The sequence below is a fragment of the Geotrypetes seraphini genome, chromosome 1 (genome assembly GCF_902459505.1).
Source record: "Geotrypetes seraphini chromosome 1, aGeoSer1.1, whole genome shotgun sequence".
In the NCBI taxonomy this organism is placed as follows: Eukaryota; Metazoa; Chordata; class Amphibia; order Gymnophiona; family Dermophiidae; genus Geotrypetes; species Geotrypetes seraphini.
In genome coordinates this window covers 151050627-151074388 of record NC_047084.1, presented here as the reverse complement: position 1 = coordinate 151074388, position 23762 = coordinate 151050627, and the positions used below count along the sequence as shown (strand labels likewise).

Below are 23762 nucleotides of genomic sequence, written 5' to 3'. Positions count from 1 at the left end.
GGCCACAAAATAAATGCTCTGACGTCATTTCAATTCATGTGAGCATCAGAGTATTTACCTCACTGGCCCATATAAGGCTCTACTGCGACTTGATAAAAGGATCCCTTAATTTGATCCTAGATTATTTAGATATGATTTTTATTATCTTTGACTAGGGGTGTAATTTGTTCTATGAATCCCTCTTTGTAGTTATTTGTGTTTTGATTGAATTATAGTTTAGGTTTGTTTGTTACTATATTCATTTTTAATTTATTTACTGATTGCTGTGTTCAGTCTTTAATGAGGCAGTTTAGAATGCCATAAATGAAAACAGTTCCTCAAATCTCCTATAATATATGCTCTCAAACTCTCGTGTCCAAAAACTATTTCTAGGATGCAAATAATACAGAACACCGTGGTTAGACTTATTTTTGGACTGAAAACGTTTGATCATGTTACCCCCTTCTATCGGGAACTACATTGGTTGCCGGTTGAGGCACGTATTATTTTTAAGATAGGTTGTATCTATTACAAAGTCCTAATGGGTCAAGCTCCATTTTACTTGATTGATCTATTTTCAGTTTCCTCTCAAAAATATTCTCGCAAAGCTCACACTCTTTTTGTTTATCTACCAGTGAAGGGTTGCAAGTTCAAAAGGTACCAGTCAGCAATTTAGGATAAGGAGTTCAAGCAGTTATTAGTTGGTTCATTTTCTTATTTTAAATATAGGAGACATTTAAACTTATTTGTTTTCTAAGTTTTTAGGTAAATAATTTTCATTCTGCTAATCCACCTCTTGTATTTCAATTTTAGGCTTTTGTAGACCGCATAGAACTGTAAGGTTATGCGGTCTAGAAATCGATTTTATGTTATGTTATGTCCACTCAAAATAGAGAGTATACCTCTGTATCACTCATATTTTATGCTATCACATCAATATACTTCTGTTCTAACGGTCAATTATACCCTTTTGAGAGAGGGTCCATTTAACACTTCAGACTCATAGTCAAAACATGATTCGTATTAAGTCGCTATTCTATTCAATAAAAGTCAACTGTTGGAGCACCATCAAAGTGCATTTTTCCTGTCTACTGTTGTCTTTTCTTGTTTGAGTTCCATAGAGGATTTATCTTCTGTTGCTGCAGCATTGAATAATTTCATATATTTGTTAAAATCGGGAATGAGATACAAAGTAATGTACAAAACTATGTTAAATTAAAAACAGTGGAAGTTGCATTTAACTAACACCTCTGACCATTGAATTGTAAAGTCCAAAATGATCGGAGGCACTAACACTCCAACACATTAAACCCAAACCCATTCTAAAATACTCTCATCCACTTATTAACCAGACCCACCAGTTTATTCCATTCCATCACCCACCTCTGCCTATCTATCAATACTTTTAGGGATGATTGAAGGGCTGGGTAGATTGTGGGGGAGGGAGAAGATGGGTAGAAGAGTAGAGTGATTAGGACAGATGAGTGGAGATTGGGTATTTGAGGGGGGAGTTAGTAGGTGGTGTAGTGTATATTTAGAAGATTGGGGAGCTGGTTAGTGAGTGCATGGATGTTAGATGAGGAAGTTGGTCAGTGGATAGATATAGGTGAGAAACTGGAAGAAGCTAAGTGGATGGGAAGGGCTGGAAATAGATGAGAATGTAGGTGGAGGAGTACAAGGGTCTGAGACTTAGATCACCTAGGTACAGGGGTCCTTGAATCATGACTCTGGGGTGTGGGAGCTTATGTTATGGAGTTTCTGGTTTGTGAGTCTCCAAACTGGGAATCTCCCAGTGTTAAATCTTTGGTGGCTTATTTTTTTTAACTTCCAAATGAAATCAATCAGAAGTTAACATCTTGCTTCTAGAGTTGAAGAAAAGATTTGGTACTAAACTGGAAGTTGAAAACTGTTATAAAGTTTAGCACACTGTGATGCACAAGAAGTAATTCCATATGCAGCTCAATTATCTTCCATCTCCATGCTCATTAAGCTAAGATTTGTGTGGTGTTTTATATTTTTTATGCACTAGAGGCTAAGGTTACCATATGGCTCCAGAAAAAGGAGGACGGATTGAGACAACCGGGTTTTACTTCTACTGAAAGCAATGGAAGTAAAACCCAGATGTCTCAATCCGTCCTCCTTTTTCTGGAGCCATATGGTAAGCCTAGATCCCTTACTACATCAGAAGTTAAATTAATACAAAAAACTGCTGTAAACCCAACAAAAAAACAATGAACTTGAAGTATCACAATTTCTTACATCAGCCCCTAAGAAGGTTCATTTTTTTCTTTTCCCCACAGGTACTAGTGACCTGGATTGGCCATTGTTGGAAACGGGATACTGGGAATTCTTATCTTAAAAAAAAAAAGTCCATTATAAAATAGGAAAGGAAGGAGGCCATAGCCGAAATGAAAGCTGTAGCAATCAACCTACCTGATAGTAGACAATAGCAGCCAAAACCTGGAACATATTGAGGGAAGGCTAGAGGAAGAAGCCAAGAGATAAATATATCTGTTAACTAGTAAAGATAAGCTAAACTCAAGAAAGATCAAAACAAAAACGAAAGCTGAATTAGGCAGCGAACGTGTGATTTTGTGTATAGGAATGGCTACCCAGTCTACAGGAAGACACAAACCTGTTTAGCGTGAACAATGCTACTTATGGATGTGGCATTTATGGCTTCAGCTACTGCCAATTTACCATTGCACACATGCTGCGGAAATATTCTTAGCACACTTTAGTAAAAGGTTCTCTGAAAAAATAGGCCAGAATACTTAAAAGAAATAAGTTAGCACTTTACTCACTGTTTGAGACCTCTAAGGCCCTTTCAAGGAGCATCGCTATCAAAAGAAATTGTACAATGTGATACCTACCAGCGAGCCTTCTGAGTAGCCCCGTGCTCTGGAATTTACCCCCCCTCCCATCCCGAGGGGCTACGTTTGCCTCTACTTCAGGAAGAAGGTGAAAGCCTGGCTCTTCTCGCAAAGCTTTTAACTCATTGGATGATTTCACATACAGTAAACCCCTGCAAATTTGCGGTTTGCAGACTCAGTAATTCGCGGTATTTTTCGACCGTCACTTCCTTATACTTAAAGTCATGGCTACACCAATCCGGAACTGCTTTGACACGCTATCTGGCATGTTAAAGCAGCTCCTGATTGGTGTAGCCTGACTTTAGTAACAGGAAGAGGCGGTCGGAGCATCCCGCGAGTGATTTTCTGCACCCGCTGGTGCCCCAGCTGCCCTCTCCTGCCTCTTGACAGGCAAAAAAACATTTTTCTAAATTCACGAGGGTTCCTGGAACGGAACCCCCATGAATTTGGGGAGAGTACTGTATATACACTCGCTCTGCACCTGGACTAGTTTGTTATACTATCTTGATTAACTGTACAATCAACTTGCCTTGCAGGGGATTGCAGGGTATAGATAGAAGGTTACTCTACAGGACAGAAGTGAAAAGCGTATGTGAGTTTTAGAGTAGGAGCACTATCAGGTCCTGGACCTGAGGGGCTGCCGCGTGAGCGGACTGCCGGGCACGATGGACCTCCGGTCTGACCCGACAGAGGCAATTCTTATGTTCTAGCCACCCATCTATTTATTCCAACGGATTCTGTACTACTCATCTTGCCCCATCTAAAGTATACATCTTCCTTGGTCCCTGGCCTAGGGTTACCAGACATCCAGATTTCCCCGGACCTGTCCTCCTTTTCGAGGACAGGTCCGGGGGTCAGGACAGCTTTTCAAAACCTGGCACTTTGTCCAGGTTTTGAAAAGCTTCCTTGAAATCGCGTTGAGCAAGAGGGCATCCTCACATGCACGGATGCCACACGATTACATTACATTACATAAGTGATTTCTATTCCACCTGTACCTTGCGGTTCTAAGCGAATTACATTAGAAGATAGCTGGACATTTCCAGGAGATTACATTACATTGGCAGAAAGCTGGTTTCAGGTTACATATTGAGGTTTCGGGACGTTTTGAGACATTGGGAGACCTATCTAGTAGGTTACAGTACTTAGAAGATAGCTGGATTCCGGTTATATATTGAGGATTCAGTTTAGAGACATTGAATAGATGTTACCAGAGGAGTGGTAAGTTCTTGAGGAATATGCAGATGGGATAGGAATAGGGGGGAGATTAGGTTATTGGGATGGTGTTTTTTGAATAGTAGTGCTTTGATTTCTTTTCGGAACGCTTTCAAGTCAGTTGTTGTGGTCAGCAGCTTGGAGATGGAGGGGTCAAGTTTCGCTGCCTGTGTCGCTAGGAGGTTGTCATATAGTTTCTTGCGTTGAGTTCCTTTGAGTGGTGGGTAGGTGAATGGGATCTGGGTTCTCCTTATTCTGGGTGAAAGGTTTCGGTTTAGGCGATTGTTTAGGTAGATGATGTCATGCGCACATCTAGGGGTCCGGATTTTACTAACCTGGTAACCCTACCCTGGGCTATGTGATAAGCTGTACTGTAGAAAAGCATTAGCATCATCTTTATGTGTAATAAACCCCTTTTTACCCAGCTGCTGGATTAGGATTTGCAAAAAGATATTGTTATACGCTGGGCCATGAGCCGGGACCAAAACTCCTGCTGGCAGGCCCAAGCCAGCATGCTTCTTAATGATTCAGACCACACCAGATGTTTATTTTCCTTCTCTCTGGAACAGCAGAGAGGCTCTTCTTGAACTCAGTTGCAAACTTAGAAAATAACAAACTATTTACATCTGTTATTTGTATTACATGATGCTGAGTTGTTATTTAGCTCTCCAATTATTTAGACTCCTTTGTAAATGGGAATCCTGATCTGATGGTGGAGATTGACCAAAAGACAAAGACAGGATCTTTTATAAACTCTGATGCAACCCTCATTCAGAGATCTGTAATGGACCTTTTGTTCCAGAAGGTGCCGGAACTAGTCTCAAAGGCTAAAAATCCAACTGCCTTAGGATTCATATTTCACATTAGGAAAGCAGCCCTCTATAGCAGTGTTCTTCAACAGACGGTCCATGGACCAGTGTTGGTCCGCAGAAATTTCCTGCTGGTCCACAGAGCCGGCATGTGCATCGGGCCCTAGACAGTGCTCTTCAGCTGCCGGTCCACGGTGCGATCGATGCAGCGTTGTCTTCGGGCCGGCTCCCTCTTCCTCAGTGCTGCAGTGCACAAAGCTGTGGGCAGAGGCTCCTACGCGCATCCTGCGCCTGAACCGGAAGCTTTCTCTCTGACATCGCAACATCAGTGGGAAGGCTTCCAGATGAGGTGTGGAACGCGCGAGGAGCCGTTGCCCACAACTTTGTGCACTGCAGCACTGAGGAAGAGGGAGTCGGCCCAAAGATAACACCGGGGGGCAGGCAAGGCACAGCATGGAGGGAGGGAAACGACAACGGTAGGGGGAATGATTTTATTTTTTAATTTAGTGATTGATTTACATCTGCTGTTTGTTCAGGAAGAAATGCATTTGTTTCTTTTTCTCTGGGGTTGTACTGCATGCAGAGTCTTGCGTCTTAGGGTATGTTTATATTAGTACGTTGAGTTTTTGGTCCTGTATTTGCATAGGGGTTATCTGTGTTCTGGTAGGAATGAATATTGAGAAGCATACAGTGTGCTTTGTGTAGTTTAATTTTGTGGTTAATCATTAAGTGTTGTTAATACAATTATATTGTGTGTGTGTATATATGAAAATGGTGTTACAATTAGTACTGTTATGGGGCGGGGATTGGGTGGAGATGGCCGGGGTCTGGCCCACAACTTAGCCCAGTGTTCTTCAACTGCTGGTCCGAGACCAGTGCCGGTCCACAAAATAATTATTTTATTTCCGCCGATCCATAGATGTCAAAAGGTTGAAGAACACTACTCTATAGGCAGTACACTTCAAGTAACAATTACAGAGTCAGCCTTCTGCAGGCTGCTCATGGCATAATGTAAAACGAACACTTCAACCTCTTCACTTAACCTCGCAGTAAAATGTACCTGCAGCCCTTGTTCATGAACTGCTTCTTATTGCTAGGGAAATTCATGCACTTAACCTCACTTCACCTAGGGCATGAATTTACCCCTGGTTACATACAGTGGCATAGTGCGGGGGGGGGGGGGGAAGGGGGGGACACAGCCGCCCCCCTCCTCCTCCTCTCCCCCACTCACTCACTCGTCCACCTGAGCCCCGCTCCTTTCCTTGCCGCATAGGGCCCTTGCCTTCCCCCATACCTTTTTGACGCACTCTATGACGTCGCTTTCGGGACTGGTGCCTAGGAAGTGATATCAAAAGGGTTACAGGAAAAGGGAGGGGGCCACACATGTGGTGGGGGAGGGGTGCCTCTCACCTTTACTACACCACTGGCTACTTATGTTATTTCAATGTTCTAATGTGTGCTTATTAGGTATTTAATTGGTTTACACCTGCACAACTCTCACTCAACATAAACTCAAATGTTCTTACTTGAATATACTTGATATTTGACCTTTTAGTTCAATAAGTTTCAAGTTTCAAGTTTATTAGGATTTGATATACCGCTTATCAAGGTTATCTAAGCGTTTTTTACAATCAGGTACTCAAGCATTTTCCCTATCTGTCCCGGAGGGCTCACAATCTATCTAACATACCAAAACTATCCACAATTAGGGTTACCAGACGTCCAGATTTCCCCGGACGGCTTTTCAAAACCCGGCACTTTGTCCGGGTATTAAAATCCTCTTCAAATCACGTCAGGCAGGAAGTCCGTGCATTCCGTAGATGCCGCATGTGACGTTATCACGTGGCATCCGCGCACTTCCTCCCTGTCCAAGAGCAGTGGGCGGGGCTACGGCGGGACTGGGGGGCGGGATTAGGCATTATAGGGCAAGGATGGGCAGACAGGGCGGATCTAGGGTCCGGATTTTCCAACTGGAAAATCTGGCAACCCTATCCACAATGCTACGAAAAATCACAATTAACATGAAATTACAATCAAAATTTTCTACAAGCCAGATGTGTAATATTCATAATGCTGCATGGCACTTTCTTTTATTGGCAGGTCATTTGTAGGTTTTTCAAATGTTAATTCTGCCATTAACTGTTTTGCTGTGTGTTTGGTTTCTTTTTCTCCTATAACTTCAGGTGAAAAGAAGACGGCTCCAGAATCCTCTCAGACCTCAGACTCTGAAGATGCCACAAAAGCAGCAGATGAGGCTGATTCTACAGACAAGTGATATCCTTGAACAGCACCCAGTAGAGAGAGACTTAACAAGTGCAGAGATATGTACTGTATGCTTATAGCTGGGGAGTGAAGACAATCGTGCCACTGTCGCTCTTCAAATATTTCCCGATTGCCTGTGTTTTTATTAATAAATTGGAACATAAATAATGTGAAAGAACAGGACCAGTGGTTTCATTCAATCTTTCCATTTCTACCCATCCACCGGGCTGCCCCACCTCTTGCTCAATCAGTGATCTCCTTGTACCATTCCTCTCTCTCCTGTGGCAGATAAATTTCACTTGTTTAATTATAGTCACTGCCACAACTGCTGGAAATCAGTCCTCAATGAATATCCAAGTAACTCATACTCATTTGTTAAACCTTACCCATTTAGATGTCACATGAGTCCCCTTTGAAATTCTTCTTTGAAAAACTCTGGCCTCTTGTATGTTACACGACGATTTTATTGTTAGCTTTTGGGCAGTCTATTTTTGACCAGATCACGAAATTATGAGTATGAGCAAGCTGTACAGTTGTAAGCATACATACTTTAAGGGCAGTTGTATAACTGGACACCCATAGTTATGCCACAACTTGGGCATGGAAATGTACAGAATACCAACACTTTCACAAAAGAATATACAGATGCATGGAATAGTCTCCCGGTAGAGGTGGTATAGAGACAAAGATTGTGTCTGAATTTAAGAAAGCATGGAATAGGCAAGTGAGATCTCTTAGGGAGAGGAGATAGTGGATGCTGTGGATGAGCAGACTGGATGGGCCATTTGGCTTTCTTTTCTGCTTTCATGTTTCTATAACCATTAAGCTCTATGACCTTACAACGCACGGGTTAAGAGCCTTAGCCTATAACCATAAAGATCTATGACCTCTCAATGCAGGTGTAAAGGGCCTTAACCTAAAGGGAGAGGAAGAGATAGTGGATGCTATGGATGGATGCCCTTATCTGCCGTCATGTTTCTATGTTTCTTTCTAAATAGGAGCTTAGCGACTGAGCACTATTCTTAACTTAAGGTGCCGTTTATAGAATATGGGTCTCAGCATCAGTATTCATTGGCTGACCAGCTAAGCTTAGTGGCCAGATAGACCTGCACAAATAGCAGGTCTGTCTTTGGCCGCTATAACTTAGCTAGCCAGCTGATGAACATTGGCTTAATTGGCTATATTTCTAGCAACTCCCCCCCCCCCCCCCCCCCAAAAAAAAGAAAATTAAATTCTGGTTGCTGATAAGGCCCCGCCTTCAAATTCCAGAATTACTGCCAACGGCAGGAGATATCCAGGCTGCCTTCCACAGTCTGATTACCAGGCCCAATGTTTTTAAATGAATTTTTGAAAAAAGGTAAGATTAGAACTGATGACTAATATATGGTAGAAATCAAACAAAAATACCGCTAATAGCAGACAATACACATCAGTATTGTTAGCCCGACAAACTTGAAGGGCTATGGCCTCAGAATCGGAGCCTACGCACAGCAGTGAAAATCACAGACAGGATAATCCGCGTAGTGATACAGCTCCTGCTCCAATCATTGGCCGGTGTATCACTACGCAGATTATCCTCAGTCTGTGATTTTCACTGCTGTGCGCAGGCTCCGATTCTGAGGCCACAGCCCTTCAAGTTTGTCGGGCTAACAATACTGATGTGTATTGTCTGCTATTAGCGGTATTTTTGTTTGATTTCTACTATATTACTGTATACTGCTGGGGTGATTAGTTTTAGGTTGTAGACTAATATATGGTACCATGATTGATATAGTCAGAATGTATGCTGGAATAAGCACCTGTTTCTAATGTCCCTTAAATATCATTAGGTGGGATAAGTAGTATTTAGTGAGTTCCTTTAATAAAATAGGCACTTTTTCAAACATTCCACTTAAGCGCTCTTTATCCCTGTGAACGCTAGCATCCTTCTAGCTTTTGCAATCACTTTCTCTACCTGTTTGGTCATCTTAAGATCATCACATACAGTCATACCCAAGTTCTGCTGCTCTTTTGTACACAAAAGTTCTTCATCCACTAAACTGTACCATTCACTCAGGTTTTTACAGGTCAGACGTATGACCCTGCATCTCTTAGCGTTAAATCCTAGCTGCCAAATTCCAGACCATTCTTCAAGCTTCTGTAGGTCACGGGAATCAAGTTTGCTGACTTAAATCTAGTCAGCTATATTTTGGCCAGCTGGAGTTTAATCCCGTTCCAAGTGTACCCTAGCCATAGGATATTAAGCCTAAAACAGCCGATTTAAACATAATCAGTTTTCTTAAATGCTCTGCCCTGAGCTGAAAATGGACCGATTTGTGTTCTCCCTATCTCTGGTCTTTGTAAACGTAATCAAGACAAATTTGATGTCCTGTGTGATTTATGGACATTATGAGTTGTTCATGTACTTGCATCACCTTGCTATGGGAGGTATTTTTGCATTACAGACATTAATCCAAATAGCTTCTGGCTCATTCTTAAGACTGATGCAGTGTATGAATTCATTTCATTCTAGTTTCTTAATGGAGCCTTCATTGCATCACAGGTCAGGAGGTGGTTGGCATAGATGCTCCCTTTAAGGATTGACTGGGTGCATGCAAACTTTATCTCATGTGAGCGACAAGTTCTAAAAACCAACAATTTTCCAGATTTGCAAGTATTTTTGTGAGCGACCATGTAAAATCTGCAAGCGATGCTCCTACAATGTATGAGCAATTGCTCACATGCTCAGCTTAGAGGGAACATAAATTAGCATGTTTTTAATTTACATTACATTAATGATTTCTATTCTGCCATTACCATGCGGTTCAAGGCAGATTACATAAGGAGTTATCTGGACATTTCCCGTGGTATTACAGAGTGCAGCAAGTTGCTATTGGGGATTGAGATGATTCTTGCTGTGTTAGTTTGTCTTTAAGCATTTGTTGAATAGCAGGGTTTTTATTTCTTTTCTGAAGGTTTTGTAGTCTGGGGTCAGGATCAGTAAATTGGAGAGTTGGTAATCTAGTTTTGCTGCTTGAGTGGCCAGGAGGCCATCATACATTTTTTTTTCATTTGATGTTTCTGATTGGAGGGTGCGTGAATGGAGTGTGGGTTCTCCTATGTCTGGTTGTGGTTGTTTGGATTAGTCGGTTGTTCAAGTAGGCTGGGCAGTCTCCGTTTATGGTCTTAAATAGTAGACAGTAGAATTTGAAAAGTATTCTTGCTTGTAGTGGGAGCCAGTGTGAATCAAGGTAAGCCGCTGTGATGTGGTCGTGTTTCCTCAGTGAGTAGGTAAGCCTCAAAGCTGTGTTTTGTACAGTTTGTAGTTGTTTTATCAAAGACTTTGGGGTTGGTATTCAGAGTGATTGAAGTGTCCAGGAGAGGCTCCTAGCAGGTTAAATCACCTATGCAGGGCTATCTGCTCATATTCATTTAACCGATTTGTGCCACTGACCATCAGCACAGACATAAGAACATAAGAAGTTGCCTCCACTGGGTCAGACCAGAGGTCCATCGCGCCCAGCGGCCCATCAGGTCTATGACCTGTGAAGTAGTTCCTGACCATTTTTATAACCTACCTCTACTCCTATCTGTACCCCTCAATCCCCTTAACCTTTAGGAACCTATCTAAACCTTCCTTGAACCCCTGTACTGTGTTCTGGCCTATCACAACCTCCGGAAGCTCGTTCCATGTGTCCACCACCCTCTGGGTAAAAAAGAATTTCCTAGCATTTGTTTTAAACTTGTCTCCTTTCAGTTTCACTGAGTGACCCCTAGTACCTGTGGTTCCCCTCAGTCTGAAGAATCTGTCCCTGTCTACCTTCTCTATGCCCTTCAGGATCTTGAAGGTTTCTATCATGTTTCCTCTAAGTCTCCGCTTTTCCAGACTGCTAAACTGAAAGCAGGATATTTTGTGGAAGGTCCACAGGTGGAGTCGGCACTTATAGGATTATTGGATTTTTGGTGCTTAACCGTCTAAGTCCCTCTTTTACAAAGCCCAGTAGCACAGGCCGCAGTGGTACTGTCCCAAAACCCACCGGGATTTAAAGGATTTTAGGGCTTTTGCCATGTGGCTTTGGAAAAAGGGTTGTGGGGGGAGTTAAACAGCCAAATCAGACTGTACAAAAGTCAGTCCTATCTTTGGCACCCTTTTGTCAAGCCGCATTAGGGTTTTTTATCGCCAGCCGCTGCGGTAAAAGTTCCGGTGTTCATAGAATTCCTATGAGCATCAGAGCTTTTAGCGCAGCAGCCGGCGATAAAAGCTCTTAACGTAGCTTGAAAAAAGGGGGCCTTTATGTAGTGTCGCTTAGGCAGTTAAGTGCTGAATATAACACTTAACCACCTAAGAGAGAGCTGGCCATATAAAGCCAGATATTGAATGCCAAGGCCCAGATGTGACATGCCATAGGCTGAATATCAACCTGTTTGAAGTGTATATTTGTTATAATCTCTAATGCAGGGGTGTCAAAGTACCTTTTCGAGGGCTGAAATCCAGTTGGGTTTTCAGGATTTCCACAATCAATATGCATGAGATCTATTAGCATACAATAAAAGCAGTGCATGCAAATAGATCTCATGCATATTCATTGGGGAAATCCTGAAAACCTGACTGGATTGCGGCCCTCGAGGAGGGACTTTGACACCCATGCTCTAATGTAACATGTAAAGCTTCTGAGTTGCCTGCCCCTCTCCTTTTATCAAGGTTCAAATAATGAAGCAGTAATAGTCAATATAAGAACATAAGCATCGCCTCTGCCGAGTCAGACCATAGGTCCATCATGCCCAGCAGTCCGCTCCCAAGGTCAATTACCTGTGAGTGATCTATTACTTCAAAGCATTTTTGTACTATATAGTAACCCTCTACTTGTACCCCTCAATCCCCTTTTCCTTCAGGAACTCATCCAGGCCCTTTTTGAAACCCAAAGTCGTACTCTGCTCTACCACCTCCTCTGGAATCGCATTCCAGGTGTCCACCACCCTCTGAGTGAAGAAGAACTTCCTAGCATTTGTTCTGAACCTATCTCCCTTCAATTTTTTTGAGTGCCCTCTAGTTTTTGTTGCCCCCGCCAGTCTGAAGAATCTGTCCCTCTCTACCTTCTCTATACCCTTCATGATCTTGTAAGTTTCTATCATATCCCCTCCTAAGTCTCCGCTTTTCCAGGGAAAAGAGCCCACAGGGAGGACACTGGAACACACTAATTCAAAATATCTCTTTAAGAAAAGAAATTTTTAAAGTGAGTATGGCGTGCCCTCAGTGTGATGAGCAAGCGATCGGGAGAACAATCACTCCAGCGCTCAACAACGATGGCGAGGTGAGCACAACACCGCTCACTTTCACCTGCACACCATCATAGGGCACGTCACTGTGCATAAATCAAAATGTGATCAATATATAATAAGCTTTCAACAATTAAAATTTTAGCAAACTTAGGGGTCCTTTTACTAAGGCGCGCTAGTGCGTATTAGCACACGCTAAATGCTAATGCATGTTAACGCATACATTATATCCTATGGCCACATTGCCATGTGTTAGCATTTAGCGCATGCTAAGACGCCCTAGCATGCCTTAGTAAAAGGACCCCTTAGTGTGATAATCAAGTGAAACAGTGAGCCTCACTGTGATTTCCCAGCCGTCCCCAGCAAAAAAAAGCACTTAGCTTAGGTCTTCAACCAAATTAGCATGAAGTAAAAGCAGGGATCTCAAAATCCCTCCTTGAGGGCCGCAATCCAGTTGGGTTTTCAGGATTTCCCCAATGACTATGCATTGAAAGTAGTGCATGCACATAGATCTCATGCATAGTCATTGGGGAAATCTTGAAAACCCGACTGGATTGCGGCCCTCAAGGAGGGACTTTGAGATCTCTGAAGTAAAGCGAGGTGACATTCATGATGAAAAACCTCAATGAAGACATGAAGAACAGCAGGGGCAAGCAGCATCCGAGTGAAAAGCAAACGAGAGGACAGAAAAGATGCATGTAGGAAACAAAACTTAAATATGTATGTTTCAGAATTACCATACTCCAAGTCATGGGACTTATAGATGTGGAAAAATAGCAAGCTACAAGCATGGGACCCAACACAGTCCGTGTTTCAACAAGATAGTCTTCTTCAGGGGTCCCTGATAGTCCTAAGGTAGTAAATACGTGGAATAAACAATCCAAAAGTGCAAATGCGTGGAACTCCGCAGGGAATGTGCTGTGGAGGTCCACGCATTTGCACGTTTGGACTGTTTATTCCACGTATTTACTACCTTAGGACTATCAGGGACCGTGTTGGGTCCCATGCTCTCGGCGGATTAGGTCCTCAAGGTTTTTATGTGGATCGTTTTATTTCTATGTGGATTGCTTACATTGACTTGTGGAACTTTTAAATTTTCAATAAAGTCCATTTCAAGAACATCGTCACTCCATTGTGTTTTTTGGTTTCTTCTAAATCCCTTTTGATGCATATAGGCCACTAATGCATGTAGCTTGCTATTTTTCCACTCCAGTCTTTTTTGGTTTCTTCTGGATTTTCTTCTCTGTGGATATCTCAGGGTCAATTTCTTTGGTTTGGTTGCATCAAAAGGGATTTAGCCATCTCCAGTATGCTTACATATTCAGAACACATATGAATTTGAATGCATAAAATACATTTTCAGGGATGTGTTATTGATTTGTGCATATAACTTGCATTTTCAAAACTCATATAAATAAACAGGATATTGTTTATATGCATAACCTATTGTCCTGCCTTGCAGTGAATAATGTCGTGTATATATGTTTGGTTATCTAACAAATCGATATTCAAACAGCTTGTGTTTGAAAATCAGGGGTGCGCTTTCATTGAAAATGTCCCATTTTAATTTCATTTTTTAAAAATAAAACAATAATGAAATTGAATTTGGCTTCCTTTTATTTTCTTTTAAAGTGTAACAACAACAAAAAAACAGTAGATAAAAATAAAATAAACCCTGGGACCTCCCTCTAGCTTCTAGATGCCCTCAGTTTCTTACTCCATCTGTGCAGTTTTAGCCAGAAGTGACCTCCGAAATGGTACTGAAACTGTCTCTCATTTTGGAAGGCGGGCCATTTCCTTCTCCAGCAGGAACTCAATTTCCCCATCCCGTCCCCATGAGTTTTGTCCCTGTCCCTGCCCCATTCCCATAAGCTCTGCCTTAACCACACAAGCCTCGAACACTTATGATTTTAAAGTGTTTGAGGCTTGTGCAGATGAGGATGGAGCTTATAGGAATGGGGCAGGGAAAGGAAAATAACTCATAGGGACGGGATGGGAAAATGAGTTCCTGCGGGGACGGGGGAAAAAATTTGTCCCCGTGTCATTCTCTAATGCAGAGTTCAACCATTTCCACCTGCTCTGATATCGACTACCTAATCAAGTACAAAAAATAGCAGTTCACACTTCCTTTCTCTGCCAGTTCAACAGCTCTTCCTCTTGCACTGAAAGCCAGATATATCCCTTCTGCTGTCAGGGCAGGATCAGATTTGGCTACTGGCTAGATGTGGCCTATGGGACAGCTTTGGGACCCCCAAACTATGACATACATAAATATAGTGCTCCCCCGGTCATTCGCGGTCGGCGATTCGTGGCCCTGGTCATTCGCGGTATTTTCTGACTGCAAATGACTGGGCAGGAGAGAGCAGCCGGAGCGCCGGTGAGTGAAGGAAATCACTTGTGGTATGCTCCGACCACCTCTTCCTTCACTAAAGTCGGGCCTCACCAATCAGGAGCTGCTTTGACACGCAGCTCCTGATTGATAAGGCCCGACTTAGTACAGGAAGAGACTGTCGGAGCATACTGCGAGTGATTTCCTTCACTCGCCGGCGCTCCGGCTGCTCTCTCCTGCCTCTCTGGCTGCCCTTTCCTGTCTTCCCAGCTAAAAACCGTATTCGCAGTTTTTCAACATTCGCAGGGGTTCCTGGAACGGAACCCCTGCGAATATCGGGGGAGTACTGTAAACACAAAACTACTGTACCTTAACTGCTAGCTCAATGTGCCGTACAAGCAGACTAATGAAAGTAAAGGAAACTAAACCAAACCTTAAGTTTATGTACCGCATCCTCTTCATAAAGATAGAGCTCAGCATGGTTTACAGGTACTATAATAAATGAGGGAAAAACATAATAAGAATTAGTGGTTATAAAGAGGGTAGTGAGCTTTACATATTTGAGAAAAGCCAGGTTTTCAAATGCTTTCGGAATAATTGGAAGGAGCCCAGATTCCACAACAGGGCAGGAAGGTTGTTCCAAACATACACAGATACCCAGGTATGCAATGAAAAATAAAGGGTTACCAAAGTGGATACACCAGAATGAGCGTCCTGTGTCCCCTGTGGCTCTCTGGCATCCAAACTACTCTTATCAATCGTCAAGAACCACATAACATGGAAAGAGGAGGCCAAAGAGCAGGGACTACAGTTTACAGTTAACGCAGAAGTAGTTACCACATATGTATTTATTTAAGCTATCTATAAATCGCCTAATAATTGTCTAAGCGGTTCTCTTTCAGGTACTCAAGTCATTTGTCCCTATCTGTTTCAGTGGGCTCACTATCTAACGTACCTGGGGCAATGGAGAATTCAGTGGTTGCCCAGGATCACAAGGAGCAGCTCGAAGCTTGAACTCACAACCTCAGGGTGCTGAGGCTACAGCTCTAACCACCCAAGGTGCCGAGGCTGGAGTTCCAACCAGTGCACCATACTGTCGTCACATGCTTGTACGTTAGAGGTGCTTCGCAAGTGGTTGTATAGAAGCGAGAGAGGATATCAAGGCCACCAAAGAGTGGAGGTGGCTATGAAGAAAATGAAATGGGAAAATAACCTTACAATCAGAAGGAAAATGTAAAAGGCTACCAGGAGAAGGGCTCAAACTCATATGAGCACATCTCCATTGGATGTTACATTGAACGCTGAACCAGTTCGCCATCCTAATGGCTTTGGTGGAGTGAAAATGTGGGTGTACCCCAAAGTAGAAGATTAATGGGTGTAGATATAAGACCTTCTTAGATAGGATCCTAGCATATCAAGCTGGTAGGCAACAATCTTGGTTAGGTAAATGTATTCCGCAAGCTATGTTATCCTACAGCTCTTTTTGGAAATTAATTAAGACCACTTTGAACATAAGAACAGCTGCTGCTGGGTCAGGCCAGTGGTCCATTGTGCCCAGCAGTCCGCTCACGCAGTGGCCCTTAGGTCAAAGACCAGTGCCCTGAGTCTAGCCTTACCTGCGTACGTTCCGGTTTAGCAGGAACTTGTCTAATTTTGTCTTGAATCCCTGGAGGGTGTTTTCCCCTATAACAGCCTCCAGAAGAGCGTTCCAAATTTCTACCACTCTCTGGGTGAAGAAGAACTTCCTTACGTTTGTATGGAATCTATCCCCTTTTAATTTAGAGAGTGCCCTCTCGTTCTCTCTACCTAGTACAGGGGTGTCCAATGTCGGTTCTCGAGGGCCGCAGTCCAGTCGGATTTTCAGGATTTCCCCAATGAATATACATGAGGTCTATTTGCATGCACTGCTTTCATTGTATGCTAATAGATCTCATGCATATTCATTGGGGAAATCCTGAAAATCCGACTGGATTGAGGACCGACATTGGACACCCCTGACCTAGTAGATAAAGACAGGGTGAACAACCTGTCTTTATCTACTAAGTGTATTCCCTTCATTATCTTGAATGTTTTGATCATGTCCCCTCTCAGTCTCCTCTTTTCAAGGGAGACTAAGTTTATTACTTAGTGCGTTTTATTATTGAAATTCTATTTTATAAATATTTGTATTTTTTACTGTATTATTGTATTTCGCTGATTGTCCAGCTCTTTTTAGTGTAAATCGCCTAGAACTTTTGGTTATGTGGGTATAAAAGAATAAAGTTATCATTATTATTATTAAAAAAGTGGAATGAGAAAAGAAAACATTTTGTTGTTTGCAAGAAATAGAAAAAAACACCACCACGGAAATTAAATGTTTATGTTTTAGTTTATTAGTACTTATACACTGCCCTTCGCAACAACAGTAGAGTGGTTTACAATTTTAAACTTGAATAAAAGGAACTCCATTAACAAGATTTTAAAAAAAAAAAAACCCACAAAACAAGATTAAACAAATATACCCCCCATTAAAATATAAAACCTACAAAGCAGTCGTTGGAAATTTGAAAAAGAAATGAGTAGAAAGAACGGAATGTATGGCAGGTTGTAAGTATGAAGGAAGACATACGTAAGCTAGAAGTGGCCAGAGAACAAAGAGCCCCGATGGGGAGAATCCCCATATCCTAGAGCAGGGGTAGGCAACTCTGGTTCTTGAGGGCCAGAATCCAGTCGGGTTTTCAGGATTTCCCCAATGAATATGCATGAGATCTATTTGCATGCACTGCTTTCAATGCATATTCATTGGGGAAATCTTGAAAACCTGACTGGATTCTGGCCCTTGAGGACCGGAGTTGCCCACCCCTGCCCTAGAGTGTCAATGAAGCTGTGCCAACTAGTGAGTCGCTTAATGTTTGCCATAGGCAAAAGTCACTTAATGGAGTGCCATAGGCAAAAGTAATCCAGGAGGTCTGCAAAGAAGGAAAGAATAGAATGCATTGCAAAAGGAGGAAATGCAATTGAAAAAAGTTTGACTAACATTAAGGGAACAGAGTAAAAGGTGCCATTGAAGGCACCCTGTACCATTTGTGTGAAGTGAGTTGCCCAGGATCCCAAGGAGCAGCACTGGGATGTAATCCCAGAACCTCTGGGTGCAGGGGCAGCAGCTCAACCAGTGAGCCTCCCCTCCCCCTGGGGGTTTTCCTTTTTTTTTTATACACAGGGATCTAGCTAGGTACTTTGGACCTGGGTTGGCCACTGTTGGAAACAGGATACTGGGCTTGATGGACCTTTGGTCTGTCCCAGTATGGTAATTCTTATGTTCTTAAAGTGTTTAATTTATAACATTTTTATTGAAGAAATCAGTAAATATACAATAATATAATACAATAAAATAGTCATTAAATTAAAATTCATCATTAATTTCAATCAAACATCTTTCATTTCTTCAAAATATATTTCCAAAATACCCATTACATCTTTCAATATCCTCCCCCCTAATTCCTACCCCCCTTCCCTTTTCTCTATTGACCTCTCCCCCCTATCCTCCCCCAAAATTTAGTTTATAACATTTTATTGAAAGAATTATACTAAACCCCCCCAAACCCAATGAAAGTTGAACATAAGAACATAAGAAGTTGCCTCCACTGGGTCAGACCAGAGGTCCATCGCGCCCAGCGGTCTGCTCCCGCGGCGGCCCATCAGGTCCATGACCTGTGAAGTGGTTTCTGACTAATCCTATAACCTACCTCTGCTTTTCTAGATAAATAATCATAACTTCAATGTAAATCATTAAGAATTAAACTTCTTGCCTTAGTTGAAAGATTCTGAATATACGGATCCCAAATTTCCATAAACATACGAATTTTCCTAGCCGAACGCCTATCTTCCCAAGTCTCAAATAACAGTAGACGACGAAACTGATTCCTCCAATGCCAAAAACTAGGTACTTCTTTTGATAACCAAAATTGCATAATACATTTATGTCCTATTATACACGCCTTTTGAAATAAGAGACACTTCTTTTTACCAAAAACCCCACAAGCCACAGCTTTTCCAAAAATTACTCCCCTTGATGAATCTACAACAGAACTACCCCATAATGAGCCTAAAAATAACAGGATGGCAGAGCAGAATGACCTAATTAAAGGGCATGACCAAAACGCATGAGTTAAAGTACCAGGATCCTTATTACACTTAATACAAATTGGGGTATTAATTAAACCGGCATGAAAAGTTTGAATTTGTGAAAAATAAGCTCTATGTAAGACTCTAAATGAACATTCCCTCCAAATAGAGCCCATAATAACTTTTGGGATTCTATTAATAGCTTGTGTAAAATCCATAAGTGAAATTTGACTTCCCAATTCTTCACTCCAGTTCTGCAAAATTTTTTCATATGTACGATCAGGTAATAAATCCCATCTTCACATTGATTTAAAAAAAAAGAATTTTATCATGTACTCCAATTGAAAAATCCATTCTCTGTCATTTGTTTAAATAATTTACCAATTGCATATATGCAAATAAAGATCCAGGACCCCTTCCTACAATGGTAGAAAGTTCAGGAAAACTCCTCATCTTACCCTTCTCATCTAAAACATGTGCTAAATAAGAAATACCTTTAAATCCCCAATTTCTAAAAATCCTAGACATCATTCCAGGTTGAAAATCTCCATTGCCCTGAATAGGTAACATGTCTGTAATACGAGAATTGTAACCCCATAATTTAACTAAATTGCCCCAAATTGATCTCATTGGAGATAAAATAGAATTACCTCTTAAATTACTCGGCAATTTAGAATGATGTACTTGAAGGAGAAATAATAAATGTTAAGGATAATAAAAAGCTTTCTCATAATATATAGGTATAAATAAAAAATCATCCATCACTCAATTCTAATGTGTTTTAATACACAAGCCTTCCCATAAATATGAATATCTGGAAGTCCCAAACTACCCCTTATCCCAGCCCCTAGCAAAAAATCAAAAGATAATTTTGGCTTTTTCCCAGCCCAATAAAATTTAGTAATAGCCAATCTTAATTTCCGCCAATCTATATTTGTCAATTCCAAGGGAAGCATCTGAAAAGTGTATAGCCATTTTGGAAAAATAACCATTTAAAAAAGTGCGATACGCCCACCTAAAGATAATGGTAATGACTGCCATTTTAGTAAATTTTGTTTTGTATAATTCATCAAATCAGGAATATTAAATTTATATAAAAATTTAGAATTTACAGAAATATAAATCCCAAAATATTTAAATTTATCTTCCATCCAACGAAGTAGAAATTAGAACCCCAATGTAAACGTAAATTATGCTAGTAACTCTGCATGATTAAAGAATAATAAATGATTGAATTATCAGACGCCATTTGCCTGTCTTACTTCTGAGATGAATAGAAGATGACGAAATTTAGCAAGTATTAAAGACATACAACATATCAGAAATGAATGTTGTGGCACATCTCAAATTGGAGATTTAGCCATATCTTTAATAGCAATTTTTCTTCACATTGAGTGAGGTGAAGTTTTGGATTAGTTAAATGCACCAAAATATCATCTGCAAAAGCCACAATTTTAAAAGATGAAGACTTTATATCAATACCACTAATATCTGAGTTTGCAAGAATTTTGCGAATCAATGGATCAAGTGTCAAAACAAAAAGCATCGGAGATAAAGGATATCCTTTTCTCGTTCCCTGACCTACTGTAAAAATTTCCGAATAACCACCATTAATAAATACTCTAGCCTGTATATCTGAATATAGGGTTTTTATTGCATCTTGAAAGTAACCTGTAATACCATATTTGGATAATACTGCAAACTAAAATTCCCATTTAACCCTACCAAAACCTTTCTCAGCATCAAAACTAATCAATAATGATGGAATATTTTTACTACGTACCCACTCTAATGAATATAAAATAGATCTAATATTCTTGACTGCTGTACGACCTTTTACAAACCCTACTTGAGGATCAGCAATCAGATTAGGCAAAAGCTTCGCTAACCTATTAGCTAAAATCTTAGCCAATAATTTAGCTTCATAACAAAGCAAAGAAATCAGCCTATAAGATTCCACTTTATTAGGATCCTTACGAGATTTTGGAAAAACAATTATTTGAGCCTCAATCTGATTATTAAACATCAAGACTAAAAGAGTCGCTATATTCTGTCCCAAGAAGTGTTTAAAATTAATTAAATATTAATCTCGCAAGCCCCTATTTGTGAAGCATCTCCACATGTAAAAAGCCATTTTTCAATGGGGCTTTTTATATGTGGAGATGCTCAACACATTCCAAATTACCAGAGTTCAAGAAGGGATTGGACAATTTTCTGAAGGAAAAGGATATAGAAGGGTATAGATAGAGGGCTAATACATAGGTCCTGGGCCTGATGAGCTGCCGCGTGAGCGGACGGTATTGGAATCCAAGAAGGGGTTGGACAATTTTCTGAAGGAAAAGGGGATAGAAGGGGATGGCTAGTAAACTGGTCCTGGACCTGATGGGCCGCCGCGTGAGCGGACTGCTGGGCATGATGGACCTCAGGTTTGACCCAGCAGAGGCATGGCTTATGTTCTTACATGACAGGAGGAGGGCAAGGTTGGGGCCTATCATACTGATATGGATTTAAAAAAAATCTAGACATTGGCATTTAAACCTGTTCCTAAGCATGAATAAGTGCCTATAATCTAAGGGACAGATATCAATGTTAGAATCCAGTTCCCCATCACCTCCTCACCATGACATAAGATTCTCCCTCCCAATTCTCTCCTTCACTACTCCCCTCCCACACATCTGAATTTTCATGTTGTCCCTCCAAAGCATCTTTTCCCCCTATCCCTTTATTTGGCAGCCTTATCTTTAGTGATAGCACCACAAGCTTACCTTCAGGGCTTATAGCAGGGGTGTCAAAGTCCCTCCTTGAGGGCCGCAATCCAGTCGGGTTTTCAGGATTTCCCCAATGAATATGCATGAGATCTATTAGCATACAATGAAAGCAGTGCATGCAAATAGATCTCATTCATATTCATTGGTGAAATCCTGAAAACCCGATTGGATTGCGGCCATCGGGGAGGGACTTTGACACCCCTGGCTTATAGCGACCCTTTTGAATCCTCGGCCTAAGAACAGGAATGATGAGGGGTTGTTCCTGCTCCCAAAACACAAAGGAGCCTCAGTAAGAGCTGAAGTGGAATTAGGGTGTATGGAGTCTGGGGAGCTCCCTCTAGCTCAGGGGTGTCAAAGTCCCTCCTCGAGGGCCGCAATCTAGTCGGGTTTTCAGGATTTTCCCAAAGAATATGCATGAGATCTATTTGCATGCATTGCTTTCATTGTATGCTAATAGATCTCATGCATATTCATTGGGGAAATCCTGAAAACCCGACTAGAATGCGGCCCTCAAGGAGGGACTTTGATACCACTGCTCTAGCTGGTTGCCGTACATGAAGGAGGACACAGTGCTACTCGAAAGGGTCCAGAGAAGAGCAACCAAAATGGTTAAGGGTCTGGAGGAGTTGCCATACAGTGAAAGGTTAGAGAAACTGGGCCTCTTCTTCCTTGAAAAGAGGAGACTGAGAAGGGACATGATCGAAACGTTCAAGATAATGAAGGGAATAGACTTAGTAGATAAAGACAGGTTGTTCATCCTCTCCAAGGTAGAGAGAACAAGAGCGCATTCTCTAAAGTTAAAAGGGGATAGTTCTTCTTCACCCAGAGAGTGGTAGAAAACTAGAACGCTCTTCCGGAGGCTGTTATAGGGGAAGACACCCTCCAAGGATTCAAGCCAAAGTTAGACAAGTTCCTGCTGAACCAGAACGTACGCAGGTAAGGCTAGTCTCACTTAAGACACTGATCTTTGACCTAAGGGCCACCGTAGGAGCGGACTGCTGGACACGATGGACCACTGGTCTGACCCAGCAGCAGCAATTCTTATGTTCTTCTTTGGGGGTGCAGATGCACCTGGGAGGATGAGATTCTTCAGACAATGCAGGATAGGGGGATTCATATGACTGGGCAAGGTGGAAGTGGGGAGTTCTGATACCACAAGGGGAGGGATTGGTGGAGAAACTGTTCCTATGTGTGTGTGTAGTGGGGAGGAGGGTTGCACAGCTTTTATGTTTTCTTCATGTGCAACTTTTTCAAATTGCTGCTTGCACTGGCTGTGGGGAGCTGCAAATGTGTTCTACAGTTTAGCAGAGTCTCTTGTTAAAAAACTATGGGAATTCTCCATGTCCTGAAACGGAACATTTGAATTTTCCTTTCCACATCTTTTCTAAAACAGGGTTCCATATAATTCACTTTTTTTTTTCTCCTGAAAACATTCACTTTATAATGATATTAGGAAAGACAACCATCAGCTTTTTCAGAAAGGTGGAAAAATTGGGCTTGGCTCAAAAAACTTAAATGAACGGATTGGCAAAAGCCTTACAGAGCTTGCACAGTTTTCTCTGATATCTTCCACCTCCCAAAACTGCAGGAAACTCAAGCCTTGGTCAAAAGCTGTGGTATTTCAAAATTGTGCAAGCAAACTGACTTGTGGCTTATGGCATTTTTTTTCTGCTTCATGTTTGCCCCATCCTTAAATCTGTCTCCTTGTGTGCTTCTTAGATATTGAATTAGTCTGTGAAATAGACAAAACTACTTAATGTGGTATGCCTCTGGTTCCAAATGATTTTTTATGAGTTCACTAAACCAAGAATGTATAGCTTTAAAATATACTGAAGAAGTCCTATAGAGGTTTACTACAATTTAGCTGCAAAATCACAATAGCAAAATTTTCTACGTAAGAACATAAGAATTGCCGCTGCTGGGTCAGACCAGTGGTCCATCATTCCCAGCAGTCCGCTCACGTGGCGGCCCTCTGGTATACAAGGTTTATGGTAATGTAAATGTGTATAAGTTGAGTCTCTTTCATTTGAAAGGAAACTCTGCAATGAGAAGGCATAAGATGAAGTTAAGAGGTGACAGGCTCCAGAGTAATCTAATAAAATACTTTTTTACAGAAAGGGTGGTAGATGCTTAGAACAGTCTCCCGGAAGAGGTGCTAGAGACAGAG

General features: G+C 41.5%; 1 protein-coding gene across 3 annotated transcripts in view; it reads left to right on the top strand.

Annotated features, from left to right (window-relative positions):
• The window catches only part of LOC117358278, a 77158-nt gene extending 69842 nt beyond the window's left edge, over positions 1 to 7316 (top strand). For all 3 annotated transcript variants that reach the window (XM_033940006.1, XM_033940007.1, XM_033940008.1), the window contains one exon: positions 7060 to 7316. In XM_033940006.1, coding sequence (XP_033795897.1) covers positions 7060 to 7151 — 92 coding nt within the window. In that variant the 3' untranslated portion in view covers positions 7152 to 7316. The remainder of the gene's footprint in view (positions 1 to 7059) is intronic.
• The last annotated feature ends 16446 nt before the right edge of the window (positions 7317 to 23762 follow it).